The 21,945-nt window shown below is 39.0% G+C and overlaps 1 protein-coding gene across 2 annotated transcripts in view; it reads right to left on the minus strand.

The window, feature by feature from the left end:
• Positions 1-17,651: 17,651 nt before the first annotated feature.
• The window catches only part of TMEM41B (transmembrane protein 41B), a 30,754-nt gene continuing 26,460 nt past the window's right edge, over positions 17,652-21,945 (minus strand). For both annotated transcript variants that reach the window (XM_073808602.1, XM_019948311.3), the window contains 2 exons: positions 21,443-21,581; positions 17,652-19,998 (listed from right to left, as the gene is read on the minus strand). In XM_073808602.1, the coding sequence (XP_073664703.1) occupies positions 19,829-19,998; positions 21,443-21,581 (309 nt within the window). In that variant the 3' untranslated portion in view covers positions 17,652-19,828. The remainder of the gene's footprint in view (positions 19,999-21,442; positions 21,582-21,945) is intronic.

Consider the following 21,945-nt stretch of genomic DNA (forward strand, 5'->3'; position numbering starts at 1 on the left):
TAGAGTGACACACCCACAGCCACCTCTGGCAGTCAGCTCTCACTGCACACTGATCCATGTCCTGCTGCCCCACCAGCCCCCAATACCTCATTCATAACCAGTATCAGGTTCCTCATGTCTCTCAACCACACAAGCTCCCTAGATCAGTTGAAAATCAGACATCACCTTCAGCCACCATAACTCACAGCAACAAAGAAGCCCCAAAGAAGAGTCAGCAATCAAGCAGCATCTGCTGCCCCATGGCCTGGGGAAGTATGAAGTGGAGCAACAGGAAGAGCAAATTGCTGATAATGTTCACATGTGATGCAACTTTCCCAAAAGTTGTGCATGAGCATGTGCATGTGTTTATCTATATACATGTCTGTTTATTTGTATGTGAATGAACATTTGTATAGAGTCGATAATGTATATGTAGGCACTCACATATATTAGATGTGTGTCTGTGTACTTGCATGTGTAAACAATTGTGTTGTGGGTAGTGTGTGTATGTTTGTGTGTGTTGTATGTATCTGAGGAGGCTGAGACAGGGCAGAGTTGCTAGACCAGATAAGCAAAGGGGTACCTTTGACTCTTGACAAACCTAGGAGTGACTCACTGGTGGTCCCTCTGTCCCCTCCTCCCTTCTGTCCTCCTGGGTTGAGAGCATTTTGAGAGTCTGGGTGGATGGCCTTATATGTGTTATATCCGGCCCTCTCCCTTAGACTGTGAACACAGACCCTTGCTATTCCCATCAACTTGAGAGCAAGAGCTTTCTGGGAAAGGCCAGATGGTCTCCTGAGGGGAAGTGAAAGGCCCTTGGACCAGATCCCAAAAGGAAGATATATTTAACTGTGGCTGGGCTCTCAAAAGTTTTTGGAGGAGTGATGGAATCGTTATATATCTTAATTGTGATGGTGGTTCCATAATTGTATATGTTTGTCAAAACTTACAGAATTGTACACTAGGAAGAGTGACTCCTAGGACTTCCCTGGTGGCGCAATGGTTAAGAATCCGCCTGCCAATGCAGGGGACATGGGTTCGAGCCATGGGCTAGGAAGATCCCACATGCTGTGGAGCAATTAAGCCCACACGCCGCAGCTACAGAGCCTGCGCTCTAGAGCCCGTGAGCTACAACTACTGAGCCCAAATGCCACAGCTACTGAAACCCGTGTGCCTAGAGCCCGTGCTCTACAACAAGAGAAGCCACCGCAATGAGAAGCCTGCGCATCGCAACGAAGAGTAACCCCTGCTCACCGCAACTAGAGAAAGTATTCGCGCAGCAGTGAAGACCCAACACAGCCAAAAATAAATAAATAAATAAATTTATTTTTTAAAAAAAGAGTGAATTCTTCTGTAAATGATACCTTAATAAAAAATATGGAAAAGTCTGTACAATTGACAATTGAATGTTAGTATTTTTTTCAGCTGACTATAAACAAAAATATAGTGTCACACTATCAGTTTTCTAGGTTATATCAATTTGCCTTTAGTATGATAGGCAAAAAACATAAGAATAATTACATATGGAAAAATTAAGAATATTTAATTACTGAAATGATTAAATTTATAGTAATGAATTGACAGAATTAAAACAGCACAAGACTTTTAACACATCAAGAATTAACTATAATCAAAATAAACTGAATTTCTAAAAAAGTTCAGAGCATTATGTCCTAGTTTATATTTGGGGAACACTTTGTCTTTATTCATACATAGGGAGATGTTCTCTTTTTTTTTTAATGCTCTTTTTTTTTTCTTTTTTAGCTGCGCCTTGCGGCTTGCGGGGTATTAGTTCCCCAACCCGGGATTGAACCCAGGCCCTGGCAGTGGAAGTGCCAAGTCCTAACCACTGGACCACCAGGGAATTCCCAAGAAGTTCTTTTAAGAGTACAGTTTAAAAAAAAAAAAAAAAAGAGTACAGTTTAATGTACTCTGTGGGCAAGGAAGAGATATTACTGGGTTGCTGGTAACTGTAGAGCTTGCAAAAGAATTATTAATGATTGTTATTAAATGCAGTATATTCACAATATATGTGAGATGGTTTGGGTTTTTTCTGAGTCTGAATAAAAGTTCATGAAATTTCAAGACAAGGAGGAGAAGGAAGAAAGAAGCAGATGCCACTCCTAGGGACTGTAAATGAGCCTGGCTCAGGAGCCAGGAAACCCGAGTTAAAATCCTAACTCTGCAATGCACTCAGATGATGTGACCTTGGTAGGTCCCTCATTCTCTCAAGTCTTCCGCTTACCCAGTTCTACAGAGAAGACCTTGGCCCTGAGTACAGTTTCCAATAGCTGCATCATTGAGAGTTCTTTTACTGCTTTCCCACCTCAGGGACTCTATAATTAGAAAGACATCCCTGGGGGACTTCCCTGGTGGTCCAGTGGTAAAGAATCCGCCTTTCAATGCAGGGGACCCAGGTTCCATCCCTGGTCAGGGAACTAAGATCCCACATGCCGAAGAGCAACTACGCCGCGCGCCACAAATACGGAGCTCACACGTCTCAACTAGAGAGCCTGTGTGCCACAACTAGAGGAGAAAAAACCCACACCCACACACCACAACTAGGGAAAAGCCCTCATGCTGTAACGGAAGATCTCGAGTGCCTCAACGAAGATCCCGCGTGCTGCAACTAAGACCCGATAAAATAAATAATAAAATAAATAAATAAGTAATAAATAAATACTAAAAGTGAGGAACTACTGGTTTTGATTCTCAACTGAACGCCTCTATGATTCGGAGGTGTGCCTGGGCCACCCCTTGGCCTGCTGCCTCAACTCCTGTCTGCCGCCCACTAAGTTTGCTAAGCTCAGGTTGTAAGTTATCCCCATTTGTGCCTCTGACTTCTGGGGACCCTGAGGGTAACAGGCAGGGCTACCATTCACTATACAGACAGAGCATTGCCCCAGAGACACCATTCATTGTGGTCACTATTCATTCACATAGTTATTACGACAGTTTTCCAACAGATGGCAGTAAAGTATCTTAAGAAAGAGGCATCTTTTTCTAGTTCACCCCAAATCACAGTATGAACTACCAGTGGGACTGCATTTTCTCTGCATTGCCCAACATGGTGATGGTCAACAGCAAGACACAGGAAGTAGAACTGGGCCTCACAGAACTAGAAAGTCAAGTCAACATTAGTTGTTCTCTCTCTCTCTCCCCCCACCCCCCCCCCCCCCACCATGGGCTTCTTTTAGTCCCTCTGCTCCTTCTTCTCCCTCCCTTTCCATCCTCACTCCTCACTCATCTGTTTACAAATGTCTATACTGGATATATAATAATAGTTGGAGTCAACATTGATTCTTACCTCCTTCTATTACACCCAGGGCGACTTCCATGGGCTTTCTACCTATGCACAGGACTCTGTATTCAGAACTTGGTTTAATTCTGGGCTGTTGCAGCTTTAATTTTTTTTTTTTTTCTTTTGGTTGCCTGGTGGGGCTTGCCTTAATTCCCTGACAGGGATCCAACCGGGGCCCCAGAAGTAAGAGCACCAAGCCCTAACCACTGGACCACCAGAGAATTCCCTTAAAATTCTTAGTAACTTTATCTTTGAACTTGTGTTTTATAAGTGAAGTCTGATGGAATGAAGGAACAGGCCCATGAGCAGATGTTGTATGAGCAAATGCATGTCCGCTGTTCCTTGCTGCCTGATTCCCATACAGTGTCTGCAATATTCCATGGCTGGTGAATTCCGGTGGACCTGTGATGCTTGGGAATTCAGCGAGACTTAAAGCCAGTACAGGGCAAGTATGTTATGTCTACAACTGCATAAGTAGCGGTGCTGACTACCCTGCCAGGGTGTGCTTTCTATTCAAACCAGAACTTGCTTCTAACACAGAAAGAAGTCATCAGCATTCTGAGAAATGCAAACGACTGAGGAACCCTAGCACATTCTTATTTATGTGACTTCCTTGTAGTAGCCAATGACTTGCTAAAAATGGTGACATAGAAGAAAGGGGAAAAACAGGGCAACCCATAGTTCCTTTTCCTTTCAGGCCTTTTTCGTTCATCAGTAAGTCCAAGAATGCTGGTAGAATGAGTGCTTATCACGAAGTGAAACAAAAACGGTTGAGTTACTTTTTGCAGTATTTCCAATGTTCGTGTAAGAATAAAGTGAATGTGCATGTATGAGCGTCACAGTAGAACTGTATAATTTCGGTGATTCTATATTCAGTTAAATGTTCTTATAATTGCATTTAAAACTGCCACTGCACAATATAAAGATAAATATAAAATTCAAGCTAATAATTTACAATTTTAATTTTTCTTTGCCTAGACTAACAGTAAACACAAACACCAGGACAAATCAAGAAGACCCTGGAAACAAAGAAAAATGTTTACATTCAGGACTTTTTTTTTTTTTTTTGGCTGCACTGGATCTTTGTTGCTGCGCTCAGGCTTTCTCTAGTTGCAACAAGCAGTGGCTACTCTTGGTTGCACTGCACGGGCTTCTCATTGAGGTGGCTTCTCTTGTTGTGGAGCATGGGCTCTAGGCACGTGGAAATCCTCATTGACAGGCGCATTCTTAACCACTGCGCCACCAGGGAAGTCCCACATTTAAGTATTTTTAATGGCACTAATTTTTTTTCTGCTTTTTGAACAAAGGGCTATGCATTTTCGTTGACTGTGTTCCCCATGCTATACATTTCCTCCGGGTGCGTGACTCATTTATTTTGTAACAGGAAGTTTATGTCTCCATTCTTGAAGTAATACCAGTTGGTCGGGACTGCATCAACCTTCCCTCTCATCAGCAGAGGTCCTGTACTCAAAGAGCTCATGGTTAGTTAAGAGCAAATAGATCTAACTACATTGAGAACACTTAGTCCTTTAACAGCTGTACAAAAATTCCTCATGGAGGAGATTGCCTTGTAGTTTACGGCTGAGATTCCAAAAGATTATCTTTTTTTTGCGGTATGCGGGCCTCTCACTATTGTGTCCTCTCCCGTTGCGGAGCACAGGCTCCAGACGCGCAGGCTCAGCGGCCATGGCTCACAGACCCAGCCGCTCCGCGGAATGTGGGATCTTCCCAGACCGGGGCACGAACCCATGTCCCCTGCATCGGCGGGCGGACTCAACCACTGCACCACCAGGGAAGTCCCAAAAGATTACCTTTTAAGATGGTAGATCCTATTAACCGGTATGCCATTTATTTGTGTCCGGCAACCGGGCTAACGCCTTGTTTTAGTTTCAATTTGTTTGTTTATTCTGCTGTTTTAAGTAGATGATTGTAGCAATTTCAAATAATGACAGTTATATCTTTTCCCTCCAATGTTTACACCTAATATTTCTTTGTCTTTCTTTACAGCATTTGGCCAAGACCTTCAGTGTCATGTCAAACTGTAGCAATCGCAGTGGGAATCTTTATTTGGTTCCCAAGCTTAAAGAGATTGCATCTAAAATTTTCCATTAAGAATGACATTTGGGGCTTCCCTGGTGGCGCAGTGGTTGAGAGTCCGCCTGCCGATGCAGGGGACGCGGGTTCATGCCCCGGTCCGGGAAGATCCCACATGCCGCGGAGCAGCTGGGCCCGTGAGCCATGGCCGCTGAGCCTGTGTTCCGCAACGGGAGAGGCCCACAACAGTGAGAGACCCGCGTACTGCAAAAAAAAAAACAAAAAAAACAAAAAATATTTGGGGGACTTCCCTGGTGGTGCAGTGGTTAAGAATCCGCCTGCCGGGCAGGGGACATGGGTTCCAGCCCTGGTCCGGGAAGATCCCACATGCCGCGGAACAACTGGGCCTGTGCAACACAACTACTGAGCCTGCGCTCTAGAGCCCGTGAGCCACAACTACTGAACCTGTGCCACAACTACTGAAGCCCGTGCGCCTAGAGCCCGTGCTCCACAACAAGAGAAGCCACCATAGTGAGAAGCTTGTGCACCACAACGAAGAGTAGCCCCTGCTCGCCGCAACTAGAGAAAGCCCACGCACAGCAATGAAGACCCAATGCAGCCATAAATAAATAAATAAATTTATATATTAAAAAAAAGAATGACATTTGCTATAGGTTTGGTAAACAATTTATCAGATTAAAGAAATAACCTTTTATTACTGACTTGTAATAATTACAATTTTTACTATATATTATATAGATATTGAACTTTATCAGAAATTTTCCTGCATCTACCAAGATAATGTATTTTTTTCTCCTCTTCATGTGGCAAATTACACTGATAAATTTTTCTTATGTTGAACTATCACTATGGTCTGGGAATAAATTTTACTTATTCTTGATGTATTTTTTAAATGTAAGAGTTGGATTTAGATATACAATATTTAGAATTTTTGCATCAGTGTTCATAAAAGAAATGAGTCTAATTTTTTTTACTGAATTATTCTCACCAGGTTTTGGAATCAAAATTATACCACTATACTTGCACTTTGAACTGGAAGGCTTTCTGTCTTTTTCTACTCTCTGGAAAAGCTTGTATAAGACAGGAATAAACTGTTCCTTGAAAGTTTGTTAGAACTTACCTGAGAAACACCTGGATTTTGAAAGTGATGTGCCTGATTACCTTTGCAATTTCTTTTAATACATTTTGGTCTGTATAAGTTTTCTGTTTTTTCTTCTGCCAATTGTGGCATTGTATTTTTTGTAATGTTTTTCTAAGAATTTATCTATTTCATCTAGATTTTCCAATATATATTTATTTCAGAAATATAAAAAATTTTCTATTGTGCATATAGCCATTTCCTCTTCTTCTGTTTGTATTTTATTTATTTGCACATTTTCCCTTTTTGCCTTGATCAGACTTGTCAACCATGACTGACAATCTTTTCAAAGCACTAACTTTTATTTTGCTAATCTTCTCTATTGGCTTTTTGTTCTTTAGTTCATTAATTTCTACTGTTATCTTATTCTTTCTTGTTTTTTTTTGTTTTGGGGCTTTGATTTTTTGCTCTATTTCCAACACATTTATGTAATTTGTTTCTTCTTCTTCTTCTTCTTTTTTTTTTTTTTTTTGGCCACACTGAGCGGCTTATGGGTTCTTAGTTCCCAGAACAGGGACTGAATCCATGCTCTTGGCAGTGAAAGCGTGGAGTCCTAACCACTGGACACCAGGGAAGTCCCATCATTTCATTTGTTTTTAAATTACTCTTTTTATTTTGAGATAATTGTAGATTTATATGTTGCCTTGAGAAATAACATGGAAAGATCTCATTTACTTTTTACCCAATTTCCTCCAAAGGCAATATCTGGGAAAGCTATAGTCCAATACCACAACCAGGATATTGACATTGTTACTGTCAAGATACAGAACACTTCTATTACTACAACGATCCCTAAAGTGGTCCTTTTATAGCCACACCCATTTCTGTCCTACACCCACCCTTTCCTTAGTCTCTGGCAACCTCTAATATCTACTCCATGTCTATAATTTTGTCACTTCTAGAATGTTATAGAAATGAATCATATATAACATATTATGACTGGCTTTTCTCACTTAGTATAATTCTCTGGAGATTCATTCAAGTTGTTGTATGAATAAATAATTCATTCTTTTTTATTGCTGAGCCGTATTCCCTGGTATGAAGGTGCCACAGTTTAATGGTTCACCCATTGAAGGACATCTGTATTGTTTCCAGTTTGGGGCTATTATGAATGAAACTGTTATAAACATTCATATGCAGGTTTCTATGTGAACAGTCTTCATCTCTCTGGGATAAATGCCCAGTAGCGCAATTGCTGGGTCATATGATAGCTGCATGTTTACTTTTTTTAAAGAAACTGCAAAATTGTTTTCCAGATTAGCTATACTATTTAACATTTCCACCAGCAATGTATGAATGAATGGTCTAGTTTCTCCACATCCTTATCAACATTTGGTACTGTCTCTATTTTTTATTTAGCCACTCAGGTGTGTAGGAATATCTTGTTGTTTTAATTTGCAGTTGTCTAATGATTAATGATGTTGAACATCTTTTCATGTGCTTGTTTGTCATCTGTATATTGTTTCTGGTGAAATATTTGTTCATACCTTTCACCCATTTTCTAATTGCATTGTTGGGTTTTTTTACTGTTGAATTTTGAGAGCTCTTCATCCATTCTAGATACCAGGCCTGTATTGGATATGTGGTGTGCAAATATTTTCTCGCATTCCGTAGCTTGTCTTGTCATCCTCTTAACAAGATCTTTTGTAAACATTTTAAAATCTGAAGTACAATTATCAATTTTTCATTTTATGAATCATGCTTCTGATGACAAGTCTAAGAACCCTACCTAGCTCTAGATAACAAAGACTTTCTCTTATATTTCTTTCTAAAAGTTTTAGTTTTATATTTTACATTTGAGTTTTATTATTAATTTTGAGTTAATTGATATATGTTTTGAGGTTTTTGTAGAGGTTAATTTTTTTTTCCCATGAATGTCCAAATTGCTCCAGCACTATTTGTTAAAAAGGCTATATTTTTTCCATTGAACTGATTTTGCACCTTTGTCAAAAATCAATTGGGCATATTTGTGTGGTTCTCTTTCTGTGTTCTCTGTTCTGTTCCATTGATCTATATATCTGTCCCTCTGCCAGTACCACACTGTCTTGATTACTGTAGCTATATAATAAGTCTTGAAATGGGGAAGAGTGGTTCCTCCTACTTTATTCTACTTTTTACCTATTCTAGTGTTATCTATTCTGGTTCCTTTGCCTTTCCATATAAATTTTAAAATAATCTTATCTATATCTACAAAATATCTTGCTGAGATATTGATTAAACCTATAGATCAATTTGGGGAGACCTGACATCTTTACAATGTTGAGTCTCCCAGTCCATGAAGATGGTAGGTCTCTTCTCTCTCTTTTTTTTTTTAAAATAAATTTATTTATTTAATTTATTTATTTTTGGCTGCGTTGGGTCTTCGTTGCTGCACGCGGGCTTTCTCTACTTGCAGTGAGCAAGGGGTACTCTTTGTTGCAGTGCATGGGGCTACTCTTCGTTGCAGTGCGCAGGTTTCTCATTGTGGTGACTTCTCTTGTTGTGGAGCACAGGCTCTAGGCACGCGGGCTTCAGTAGTTGTGGCACGCAGGCTCAGTAGTTGTGGTGCACGGGCTTAGTTGCTCTGCAGCATGTGGGATCTTCCTGGACCAGGGCTTGAACCCTTGTCCCCCTGCATTGGCAGGCGGATTCTTAACCAATGAGCCACCAGGGAAGTCCAGTATGTCTCTTCTTTCTCATCTAGTTTTAAGCATACAAGTCCTGTATACACTTTGTTAGATTTATACTTAAGTATTTCATTTTGTTTTGAGTGGCTATAAATGGTATTATATTTTTAATTTCAATTTCTATGTGTTCATCGTTGTATATAGAAATTCAACCTTGCTGAACTCACTTATTAGTTCTAGGCATGTTTTTGGTCAATTCCCTGGTATTTTCTATGGAAATTATCATGTCATATGCAAATAGGGACAATTTTATTTCTTCCTTTCTAATCTGTATGCTTCTTTTCATATAAATTTATTTATTTATTTTTGGCTATGTTGGGTCTCTGTTGCTGTGCGCGGGCTTTCTCTAGTTGTGACCAGCGGTGGCTGCTCTTTGCTGCAGTGCACGGGTTTCTCATTGCTGTGGCTTCTCTTGTTGTGGAACACAGACTCTAGGCACACAGGCTTAGTAGTTGTGGTTCATGGGCTTAGTTGCTCCACGGCATGTGGGATCTTCCAGGACCAGGGCCCGAACCTGTGTACCCTGCATTGGCAGGCAGATTCTTAACCACTGTGCCACTAGGTAAGTTCCTATATGCTTTTTATCCCTTTTTCTGCCTCATTTTACTAGCTAAAACTTGCAACACTGTGTTATATAAATTGGTGAGAGTGGATATCCTTGCCTTGTTCCTGATCTAAGGGAAAACATTCAATCTTTCACCATTAAGTGTAATAATAACTATTTCTTCTTTAGTTAGTGTTGTTTTCTATCAAGTTAAAGAAGTTCCTCTCTATTCCTTTTTCTGAACGTTTTTATCATGAGTGGCTGTTGAATTTTGCCAAATGCTTTTTCTGCATCTATTGAAATGATAATGAACTTTCTTCTTCAGTGTGTTAATATAGTGGATTACATCGATTGATTTTCAAATTTTAATGTTTTTTGTTTTTATATGTAATTAAAATATTTAAGTGTGTTTAGTCCATCTCACTTTAACTACTGTGCTAGTTGTATCCCATAAATTTTAACATATAAGATATTCATTATCATTGAATTTCAAATATTTCATAATATCCTTTATGTTTTCCTTTACTACACAAATTGGAATTTTTTTATTATTTATTTTTATTTTTTTGCCTGCATCAGGTCTTAGTTGTGGTATGTGGGATCTTCGTTGAGGCATGCTGGATCTTCCACTGTGGCACGGGCTCTTTGTTGTGGCACACAGGCTTCTCTCTAGTTGTGGCGGGCAGGTTTTCTCTCTCCAGTTGTGGCATGCAGTCTCCAGAGCACGTGGGCTCTGTAGTTTGCAGCACTCAGGATCTAGTTGAGGTGCGCGAGCTCAGTTGCCCACCGCGGTATGCGGGATCTTAGTTATCTGACCAGAGTTCGAACCCGCATCCCCTGCTTTGTAAGGCGGATTCTTTACCACTGGAACACCAGGGAAGTCCCACAAATTGGATTTTTAAGCTACCTTTTTGTTATTAATTTCTAACTTCACTGCAGTATAAAGATTGTCTAGGGGCTTCCCTGGTGTGGGAATTCTTAACCACTTCCCTTCGCAGTGGTTAAGAATCCACCTGCCAATGCAGGGGACACAGGTTCGATCCCTGGTCTGGGAAGATCCCATATGCCATGGAGCAGCTAAGTCCATGGGCCACAACTACTGAGCCTGTGCTCTAGAGCCCGTGAGCCACAACTATTGAGCCCACGTGCCACAACTACTAAAGCCCATGCGCCTGGAGCTGTGCTCCACAACAAGAGAAGCCACTGCAATGAGAAGCCCATGCACTGCAACGAAGAGTAGCCTTAGCTTGGCGCAACTAGAAGAAGCCTGAATGCAGCAACGAAGACTCAACGCAGCCACAAATAAATAAATAAAATTAATTTATTTAAAAAAATTGTCTGATATCAATCTTTTGCAATTTATTGAGGCTTTCTCTGTGATCTGTTTTTGTAAAGATTTTGCATGTGTTCAGAAGGAATATGTATTCTTTTTTGGGTACATAATTCTACATATATATCATACATATATATGCTTTAATTAATTTAGTTTTCATATATTCAGTATTTGCTCATTTTTGTCTGCTTCTCAGTTTCTGAGAGGGATGTGTTAAAATCTCCAACTGCAATCAATTTATCCATTTTCCCCACAGTTCTATAGGTTGTTGCTTTTTACGTTTTGAAGCTATGTTTTTAATGCATTTATACTTATAATCATTGTATCTTCCACTCCATACTTTTTTCTCAGTATATGTTTATCACCTATGATATTTTTGTCTTTAAGTCTATTTTGTCAAGTGCTCCAGCTTTCTTTTGATTTAGAATTACCTGGTATACCTTTCAATCCTCTCACTTAAAATTTTTGTTTAAATATTCATCTATTATATTCTTTATTTCAATGATTATACATATCATATTTAATATTTTACCTAGTTCTTTATGATTTCTTGTTCTCATAGCATATTAATATCTTTATTATTTTGAATATATTTATTGTTTAACATTTATCTCATCCAATAATTCTGCTTCAAGTATTATACGTTGTTCAATTTGCTGTCTTTCTTTCATAGTGATTATTCTTCTTAGGTGTCTAGTTGTCTTGGTTAATGATCGTATGTTCTCCTGGTATTAGTTACTCTTTCTGTTAATATCTATCAAGCAGAGACTGAAGGCCAAGTCTCAGTGTCTCTCCCAGTGAATTTAAAGAGAGAGGATGGAGTAAGTTCCAGGGCAGAAAGCCTCAGATACTAGGTTCCTTTGACTGCCACTTTATTAGGCCACTCCTCAGGTCAGGGATTTACCTATAAACTCTTGGAAAGAAACCCCAATGTAGGAGGTAGTCTCTTTAGTTTATGATTCCTAAGTCCTGGATTGGGGTGGGGTCGGGGGCAGGGGTGGAGAGAAGTGAATGTTGAGGGCTGCTAGGCCCTGTGTTCATCAGTTCTTCACCCCAGCAGCACTTTCGCACTATCCTGTTGTTATCCCGGTGATACAGGGAGTCTGGGCTATTATTTAACGCAGGAAGAGAAAAAAATGTAACTTCGAAACATTCAACCCATACTTTCATTTGTCTCCAGTCCTCCCCCATGGCTCTAGCTACTAGCAGTAGTGAGCATACATGTGCAAACACACACAGAGAGTCTCTAAAGCTTTCATTCTCCCCAGAGGTTTCTCATGATGTTTGTGCTTCTCTCTTGCTTCCCTTGTTCCTCTAGGGCTGATTTTGGACACGAAGCCAGCAGGCTATGGTAGTTCACAATCTTGATAGGTAACTTAAGTTTTTAAGAGATCATGTTGGCTGCTGTGTAGAAAATGGAATTTAGAGGAGCAAGCCTGGCAAAAGGCAGACAAATTAGGTTATTGAAGTACTCCAGGTCAAAGGTAAATGGACTTGGACAAACTACAATGCTAGCAATAAAGATGGAAGAAGTAGTTGGATTCAAGAGTTCTGGAAGTACGGCTTCCCTGGTGACACAGTGGTTAAGAGTCCACCTGCCAATGCAGGGGACACGGGTTTGAGCCCTGGTCCAGGAAGAACCCACATGCCGCAGAGCAACTAAGCCCAGGCTCCACAACTACTGAGCTTGCGCTCTAGGGCCCACAAGCCACAACTACTGAGCCTGCGAGCCACAACTACTGAAGCCTAGAGCCCGTGCTCTGCAACAAGAGAAGCCACTGCAATGAGGAACCAGTGCACCACAACCAAGAGTAGCCCCCGCTCACCGTAACCAGAGAAAGCCCACGCACAGCAATGAAGGCCCAATGCAACCATAAATAAATAAATTTATATTTTTTTAAAGTGCTGGAGGCATAATTAATAAGTTGTGCTGATGAATCGAATTCAGGGTGAAGAATAAAGACTGGCTACTAAGTGTTTGGCATAAAAAACTAGATGTATGAATGGAGCCTTTTTTTTTTTTTTTAATGGAGCCTTTTTTAGGAGGAAGACTGACAGAAGAGCAAAACTGGGAGCTCTCAATTTTAGACATTTAGCACATTCTTATTGGATAAAACAGCATAAACCCCCAAACTAGGCGAGTTCCCAGGCAGGATCTTCTGCTACTCTCCGCACCCTCAGAATCGGGTTTCTTTTGTCTCTGTCCCATGCCCTGAGAATGTACATCATCAGATGGGCTTCCTGACTATTTCAGTGTCTCATTTCAGGGTCTCTATCACTGTTAAGGGAGAGGATGTGTATATATGACCTTCAAGCTTTCTGCTCACAGGGATCAATCATTCCAGCTCCTCTCATTTCCCGTTTTCCATTTGTGGCTTTTTGGTTAACTTAAATTCATTTCCCCTTCCTATCAGCATTCCAATTTCTTTAGTCTGGGCTGAGTGGAATGGTTACCATTCCAGTGGTAACCCCTGGAATGTGAATGCTGAGCAAATGCCTACAAGATGCAGACAGTTGTACTTTATTCATTCCATTGGCAGTAGCCCGACCTCTATCCTGTTATGAGGCCATTCCAGTGCTTCTGGTTCCTAGCCTCCAAAGGTACCAATGAATATCCTTTTGCTCAAGCCAGAGTTGAGTTTTGTTGTTTGCCATCAATGAACCCTGACTAATAACTAATAACTAATAATCAGGACATGAGTGCAGTCTTCCCCAAATGCCCAGCTTCTACAACAGTAACAAATGGGTTAGTGTTTCAGCCCCACCCACTCTCCTCCTCCACTCCCGGAATCAAGCAGCCCTTTGTTTTCTCAGAACCTCTCCCAAATATTCCAAAACCTGCTAGGCTTGTTTTGTTTGTAACCAAGGCTTTCCACACATTCACAGCTGAAGCAAATTGATGTCTAGGGCTTGCTTTAGGCAGCACTTCGATCAAAAGGTAAGGAATGTATTTCTTTCCATTGCCCAGAACTTTACTCATTGGGCCTCTGAACTCAGTTCCAGCTCGTTTGAACTGATGCCTCTCTTCCCAACAAGGCTGGCTAGAATTGTTATCTAAAGATAACCAGTGTGTCATCCTGCTTCTCCACCCAAATTTGAGACCTAAGAAAGATGATTCAAGAGTCTCTCAGGCCTTAGGTGGAATCTTAGTTTCTACACTTAAACATCACTAAAAATTGCTTCTATAATGTTTGACTCCAGCTAGACCTGATGTTCCAAAATGTATTTGATAGCACCCTTATCGCATGACTTGAGAAATCTCCCAAGTCTTCATATAGGTAGGGATTATTTTATTTTTCCTATTTTTTGTGTAGCCATAAATTCTGACAATTATCCCCATTACCAAATACCTTATATAAGGACTCATGCTTACCACTACACTGACATGGACATCTGCACCTTTGAGACCACGTATAATTCTTGATGACGACGTATAATTCTAATTTTTTTGTATCAATCACTATCCCTTCATCATTTCCAGACTTCACCAGGAATTCCAATTTTCCTCTGCAATATCTATCACTATTTCCTTTCAATATTTCTCTAGTTAATAGTAGCCTGTGACCTTAGGGCTCTCCAGAGTAACAGAGTCAATAGGAAACGTTGATATATATTATATACATTTATATAAAGAGATTTCTTATTAAGGTATCAGCTCATGTGATTACAGAGACTGAGAAATCCCACAGTCTACTGTCTGCAAGCTGGAGACCCAGGAGAGTCGGTGGTATAGTTCGAAGGCCTGAGAGCCAATGATGTTGATTCTAGTCCAGGTCAGAAGGCCTGAGAACTAGGACTACCATGGGCAGATCAATGTTCCAGTTCAACCATCAGGCAGAGTGAATTCAACTTTCCTCTACCTTTTTGTTCCATTCAGGCCCTCAACAGATTGGATGATGCCCACCCACATGCGGGAGGGCAATCTGCTTTACTCAGACCACCAATTCAAATGCTAATCTCTTCTGGAAACACCCTCAAAGACACACTCAGAATTAATGTTTAACCAGCTATTGGGCATCTCATGGCCCAGTGAAGTTGACACATTCGATTATCCATCACAAACCTTGACTGGTGTTCTAACATGAATTCCAAAGCAAGCCCCAGAGTGCTGATCTAGTCACCAGGAAACCGTCTCAAAGGTTAAAGTAGGTAGGGGTCTTGACTCAGCACACTATGTCTACCTTGGGCCTGTTAGCTTTCCAGGAAAGAATCCATTTTCTTAAGGAAGTGTAGGTGACGCTGCACAAAAGACCCATCTTCCAGACTATAATTTCAGGATGAAGATTCTTATAGATTCACTCTACAGGGTTAAGACAATGCTAAAATGTGACTAGTTTTCCATTTAAAATACACAGACCTGAACAGCGTAATTCCATCTTTCAGCTTTCATAGTTTTATGATTTCAGAGTGGTTTTCAAAAGTCCCCTTAGACTTTCAAGTGGTACTCCAGAACTATCAGTGGCTAACACTGGGTCAATTTCTACTCCCTATCACTCCTTTTTTTTTTTTGAGCATGCCCGCGCAGCATGCAGGATCTTAATTTCCCAACCAGGGATTGAACCTGCACCTCCTGCAGTGGAAGCGTGGAGTCTTAACCACTGGACCGCCACCAGGGAAGTCCTTCCTGGCAGTCTTTATCTAACAGTTCAGTCATCATGACAAGAGTACCCACTTGGCACAGCTCCAGATGTTACATGATAGTAAACATTAGATTAAGGAGCCCAGGCAGGCCCCCAAAATATAATATAGGAGTTAGTGAGTTCCCCCACCTTCTATTCTCAAAGTACCATCCCATATAACTCGAAGTGGTCATCAGACTTGATATTTTGACTTCTGTTTTTCATACCAAGTATTTCTAGGATGAAGTCTCTTCAGAAGAGTCCTTTTAGCCCCCTAAACAATTTCCATTTTACCCTACCTCATATTACTAGCAAAGTAACCAAATGGGAATAGCCCTTGTTCTGTTTTCTCAAGTCTTTCATTGCAAATAAAATGGTTAATTTATTTAAATGAGATAGTGTATGTGAAATCTACATCTGGCACTGTAAGCTATAAAACAAGCTAGACAGGACTTTCCTGGTGGCACAGTGGTTAAGAATCTGCCCACCAATGCAGGTGACATGGGTTCGAGCCCTAGTCCAGGAAGATCCCACATGCCGCGGAGCAACTGGGCCCGTGCACCGCAACTACTGAGCCTGCGCATCTAGAGCCCGTGCTCCACAAGAGAAGTCACTGCAATGAGAAGCCCGCACACTGCAATGAAGAGTAGCCCCCACTCACCACAACTAGAGAAAGCCCTCACACAGCAACGAAGACCCAACGCAGCCAAAAATAATAAATTTTTAAAACAAAAAAACAAGCTAGACAAAGCAAAGGCTGCTTAATTTAATATTTTTAGTTAGAAGGGTCTATTAATGTATCTCATTAATTTCAGAGAATCCTATCATGTCTGAGCTGTAAGGAACCTGGACCTTAGAGCTCACTTAGTCCAGATGAGAAAAATGAGGCCTAGAGCTTAAACAACATCCTCCGAAGTCACCCAGCTTAGCAAGTTTTCCCCATGTAAGGAAGAAAAAAGGGAAAGAGCAATAATCAGTAGAGTATTGAAACTGCAATAAGATCCACCTTAAAACATCTAAACAGGGCTTCCCTGGTGGTACAGTGGTTGAGAGTCCGCCTGCCGATGCAGGGGACACGGGTTCGTGCCCCGGTTCGGGAAGATCCCACATGCCGCCGAGCGGCTAGGCCCGTGAGCCATGGCCGCTGGGCCTGCGCGTCCGGAGCCTGTGCTCCGCAACGGGAGAGGCCACAGCAGTGAGAGGCCCGCTGTACCGCAAAAAAAAAAAAAAAGTTGCACATGCATGTTGGGGAGAGTCCTAGGACCAGTCAGGTGTGAAAAAAGAAACAAGATAATTGGCTAAATGTAAACAAAGACCCGGAAGGGCTGTCCTATATGTGATTGAAATCACCTCTTTATTGCACTCCTCATTCAGGAAGCCCACACTCCTTTCCAGGCGTCTATTTCTGCCTGGCTTCTAACTTACTGTGCTCCTCCTCATTAGAGAGGATGCCCATACCCTTTCTCTCTGGGTGTGTATTTCTGCCTTACTTCTGTCTTAAACAAACTGCTTCTCTGTGTTCTGTCCCATACGTTGTGCTGTCTTTAATAATAAACCTTGTACCTGTTTTTACAGTTTTTGCCTCCTTGAACAAGACATTCTTCCTTTCAAACGGGAAAGAGCTAGGGCCACTTTGCTTCTAGCTTCTAGCCCCTGGTGGTCTGGTGGCTACCATTCCTGGTTTTCATCCAGGCTACCTAGGTCCAATTCCTGGGCAGGGAACTAAAATTCTCTCTTCAGGACTGCTCACTGCTCTCTCTGAGATCAATTCCTTTATAGAGAAATTATATATACAGATACTTAAATAAATGTTTACCTGTACTTACTTACCTCTACAATTTAAATTTTAAATGCCTTAAGATTCTCAAAAGCCAACTATAAAAATTAAAGGTTTAAAAAACAATTTCTTTGTTCTTAGAGGTGAAAATGTGCACAGAATTTCAAAAGAATATTTTTATTCAATGAAAGTTTTTTTAAATACAAATACTTCCATGAAATAAATCCCAAGTGCTACACTTAAGTTTTTCAGTACAATTTATTCTTCTTACATTTTAATTTACATTTATTAAGTGTTTTAGAAATATTACACTCAAAGTAATAGAGCTCCAGAGAGAGGCCATTAACTAAGAGGTGAACAGTTTCAGTGTGTCAACTTCCTAGTTAGCCTGCTCGCCTCCCCACTACACATACTTGCCCTCTGGTGGTTATTACTATGTAGCTGTCTTCAAGATGTGGCTGAAGCGTGAATCTACATCTGGCATCAGGCCAAGTCTGTGAATCCATGAATATAGGCCACCAAATGCATTTAGAGTTCAGCCTGCTGAAGGTTCTTTCTTGACAGACAATGATGATGAATGTGGAAAGACTGGCTATTCTCTTGGGAGAAGAAAATATACCTCACCTTAAGTGACAACTACAGTTTTCTAACAGAAAAAATAATCAGCAAAGGGACAGGATCAATGATAAGGATAGGGAAAATACTCTGAGAATAGAGTAAGTACAATATATACATAAATGGAATAGTGAGGCTGCTCCTGAGTCCAAACTCTTATTTTTAAAAGTCTGATAAAAATTTACTCAATTACATTTTATACAGTAATATTTAGTGAGCTTTGTCCAAAAAGGCTATGTTTTGTTTGTAAAAATAACAAAAGCTTTATCACTCAGTCTCTGGTCAATAAGAAAGGAAGAAAACCTTGCTAGAAATAACAATAAATAATTTCACACAAAAGTCCAGGTGACATAAGAATAGTATATTAATTAATATATTTTTTTGTATTTACAATAAATCCATTTGTTAATACTGCGATAGAAAAAATAATCAGTCCACATTATGTAGTAGAAACTGGCTTTGAGGCTGATCATACCTCTCACAATAAAAACATACAAGGATTTCTTCCACAGCTAAAGTACTTTTCAACATGACAGTCTTGGGTGAAGGTAAAACTGACAGAGTACTTTACTCTATGTCCTAGAATCAAGCGATCGAGGCTATTACCATTAAGCAAGCAGCAAAAAGCTGTTTAGTTTTTCCAGGACTATTTAAATAGTAGTTACCATATGAGAATTTAATTTTACTTTGATATAAAAAGTAAAAACCCTAAATAGGGAAACTGCATTAATCAAAAGCAGCCCCAAACAAAAAAGCCATCACTAGAAATGAAACAAGGCATTCTTATGTATCATGCATAAAAAAGGATAATTACATAATACATACTTTAATGACCAGACTAATAAATAAATGAGGTAAATTTTACAGTCATTGGAACAAATAAACTATATTCAACTACTTGAGTGCTGTACTGACACTGCTTTTGTTTCAAAATATAAAGTAACATAATTAACATCTAAAAACTGCATACTTTGAATGTTTGCTTTTTTGATACCCTTTTGAGATAGTAAAGGGGAACTGTGTAACAAAATATTATCTGAATATAAATTATCAACACCAATATGATACAATTATCATGTCATTGCCATTTTGTATATGCACAGTGGAAATATTTTGAAAGCTAGGAAACATGAAAACAGACTGGTCAAAATTTTAAATTTCAGACCAATCCATGATAATCTAGAACAGAAGACAAAAATAAAATTCACTGAACAGATACAACTTGATATCTTTTCCAAATTCAGTAGTCCACTAAGATGCAACTTCAAAACAAGTCTACTACCTCAAAGGTAAAAAGAAAATGTAAATTTCTTTTGAGCTTCAGTTTTCAAGTTTATGCTCTGAAAGAAGGCTGACATTAGTCAAAACAGCAATATTGTATCTTTGCTTTTGAATTTTGTATTTGCTTTTCCTATTTTAGTTATAGTATGGAATAGAGAGAAAAATATTAAATTATTAAGTCAAGGGTAAGTATTTACGGCCAGTTCATGAAATATATTGAGTTAATCAGTTGGGTCAAGAATTTCCTACTATGCTGCTACATTTATTATCTATAGCCTTGGAATAGTAATTTAGGAGATGTTTATCGTAACTACTGACAGCACTTTTCATGGTATACCAATTTCCATTTTTATTTCTTCTCTCCTTTGCCACTTAAATACATTATTTTAACCACCAGATAGGAAATTTTATTTTACAAATTCCTGTTTCATTTACTGAAGAGGTGATTTTAACACATAAACCTGACAATCCTGAGAGATGATGATGATGATGATAGGAAAACTAAAACCCAGAGGATTATTCACTCAAATTTCTGCTTTAGTTTTTTTTGGAAGATGGCTGGCAGAATAGAAAGAAGAGCCAAAATCATTAGAACAAATACTGAGTTCCAGGAAACAGCTTCCCCTGCTGTTGTAAGCTGGTACAATGTTGTTCCTGCCTTAATTGCTACAAAAGAGGGAGGTGCAACACCTAAAATAGAAAGTAAAAACATATGGTAAAAAACAATCAATTATTTTTAAAAATTAAAATACTGTGTGTATACAATTTCTTCTAAGAATATAGTGATTTACAATTGGAAAATTTTAATTTAATTTAAAGCCCCTCAAGTTTATTTCCATATAAAGAATTCAGTCTTTCATAATCACCGCTTAAGGATAATGAATTTAAAAACCCAAGGAAAGTCTCCAGAAAATAATTTTACAAAATTTATCAACAGCCTTAAAAAATGAATGTGCTATGATCCACCAATTTCAACTTTAGGAAATATTAATGTATATGAACAAAGATCTAGTCTCAAGGATGCTCATCAAAGAATTATAATAATAAAACTCTGGAAAAAATCTAAGTCTTCAAAAATAAGATTGAGTAAACTGTCATTCACCCTTGATAGAGTATAGTTAAAAATGAGTTTAAAAAAAAAAAAAATGAGTGGTAGGAGATACTCAGAAATGGAAAGATACTCAAAATATATGAGTAAAAAGAGTAGTTTATACAAAAGCATGGTGGAACAGCCACATTTTATTAAAAGCCAGAACAAATTGGAAAAATTACTTTAGCCAAAGCTGAAGTTAACTTTATCTCTAGGTATTTCATCTGTAAAATAAGGAGACAGTACAAAAATTCTCTCTTCTGATTCTATAAGTGTAATATTATTTTACAAAATCCAAAATTACCCCTGCTAAGATTTTTTTCCCACTTTTATAGAGAACCTGCTAAGATTTTTAAGTTTGTCTATAAATTTTCTAAAAATAGCAATAAAAAATTAAGTATTATCGTAAAGCTTTAACAGACAGTCAATACTTGAGGAATCTGCTCATTTTGTTGGTATCTAAACAATTCACCTTAAATTTGGAAGAAAAGCAGAATACTCTTACTAAAGAACTATCAGAATTCACAAATATATAAATGAATCTTTACACCCACTGATTAATTTCAAAATTAAGTGTTAGCTCCTTGAAAGCAAGAAACTTCTTGTTCATCCTTGCTTTCCCTCAGACTTTCAGTAATGCCCATAATAAGTTCTATGTTAATAAAAAGATAGGATCAATTTTCTATTGAAAATTAAAGTTCAGTATTTCAGTACCTGATTAGAAGACAAAGGAGAAAGTACTCAAAAAAGGCATCTTCAAATTTTTTTTTTCTCTCCACTGAGGGAGAGAATGGAGTTAAAAAGTCCTGCTTAATTCTACATGATTAAAAAAATATCCAGCAGAGTGCTCTTGTTTAAAAAAAAAATTTAAATCAACACAATCCTACAAACATTTCCGAGCATCTATTTATATGGGCCAGGCTCTGTGCCCACCAGTTATATATGGTGCTGGCATGCCTGCAAAGAGCACAAAATCTAGCCCAGCTGGACACTGCTAGACATGTACACAATGAGTTCTAACACAGCATGAACCAGAGGGCTTACCTAGAAAAGTGCCAATAAAAAAAACTTTCAATGGCACGTTTATCACAGGAGATGTAATATTAATAAACCAGTTAGGCAGAAATGGTGTTATTCTCAAAAATATAATGTAGTTAATGAGATGTTCTCTATGACGTTCAACCTGTCACAAGAAAGAAACAAGTTAGGATCAAGATAAAGCCAAGCCTGAAAATAAACTGATTATAAAATACCTTATTTCAAATTCTTATCCCCGATAGCTCAGCATTTACCCAACAGAAATGATCAAATAAGGAGCTTGAAAATGACAATGAACTGCTTATCAAATGTTCATTACCAGAGCTAAATAACATCAGATGAAAGTTTTTAAGATTGTGCTTATAGTGTAATGTTATACTACTAAAGATGGCTCTACATCAGCCTAGATAATATGGCTCAACAACATTTTAAACCTAAAAAGGCAAAATTAAATTTATAACTATATATAAGATAGATATCAAATGACCAACTTTTTAATGCCTTTAACG

This window comes from Tursiops truncatus, chromosome 8 (genome assembly GCF_011762595.2).
Source record: "Tursiops truncatus isolate mTurTru1 chromosome 8, mTurTru1.mat.Y, whole genome shotgun sequence".
Classification (NCBI taxonomy): domain Eukaryota; kingdom Metazoa; phylum Chordata; class Mammalia; order Artiodactyla; family Delphinidae; genus Tursiops; species Tursiops truncatus.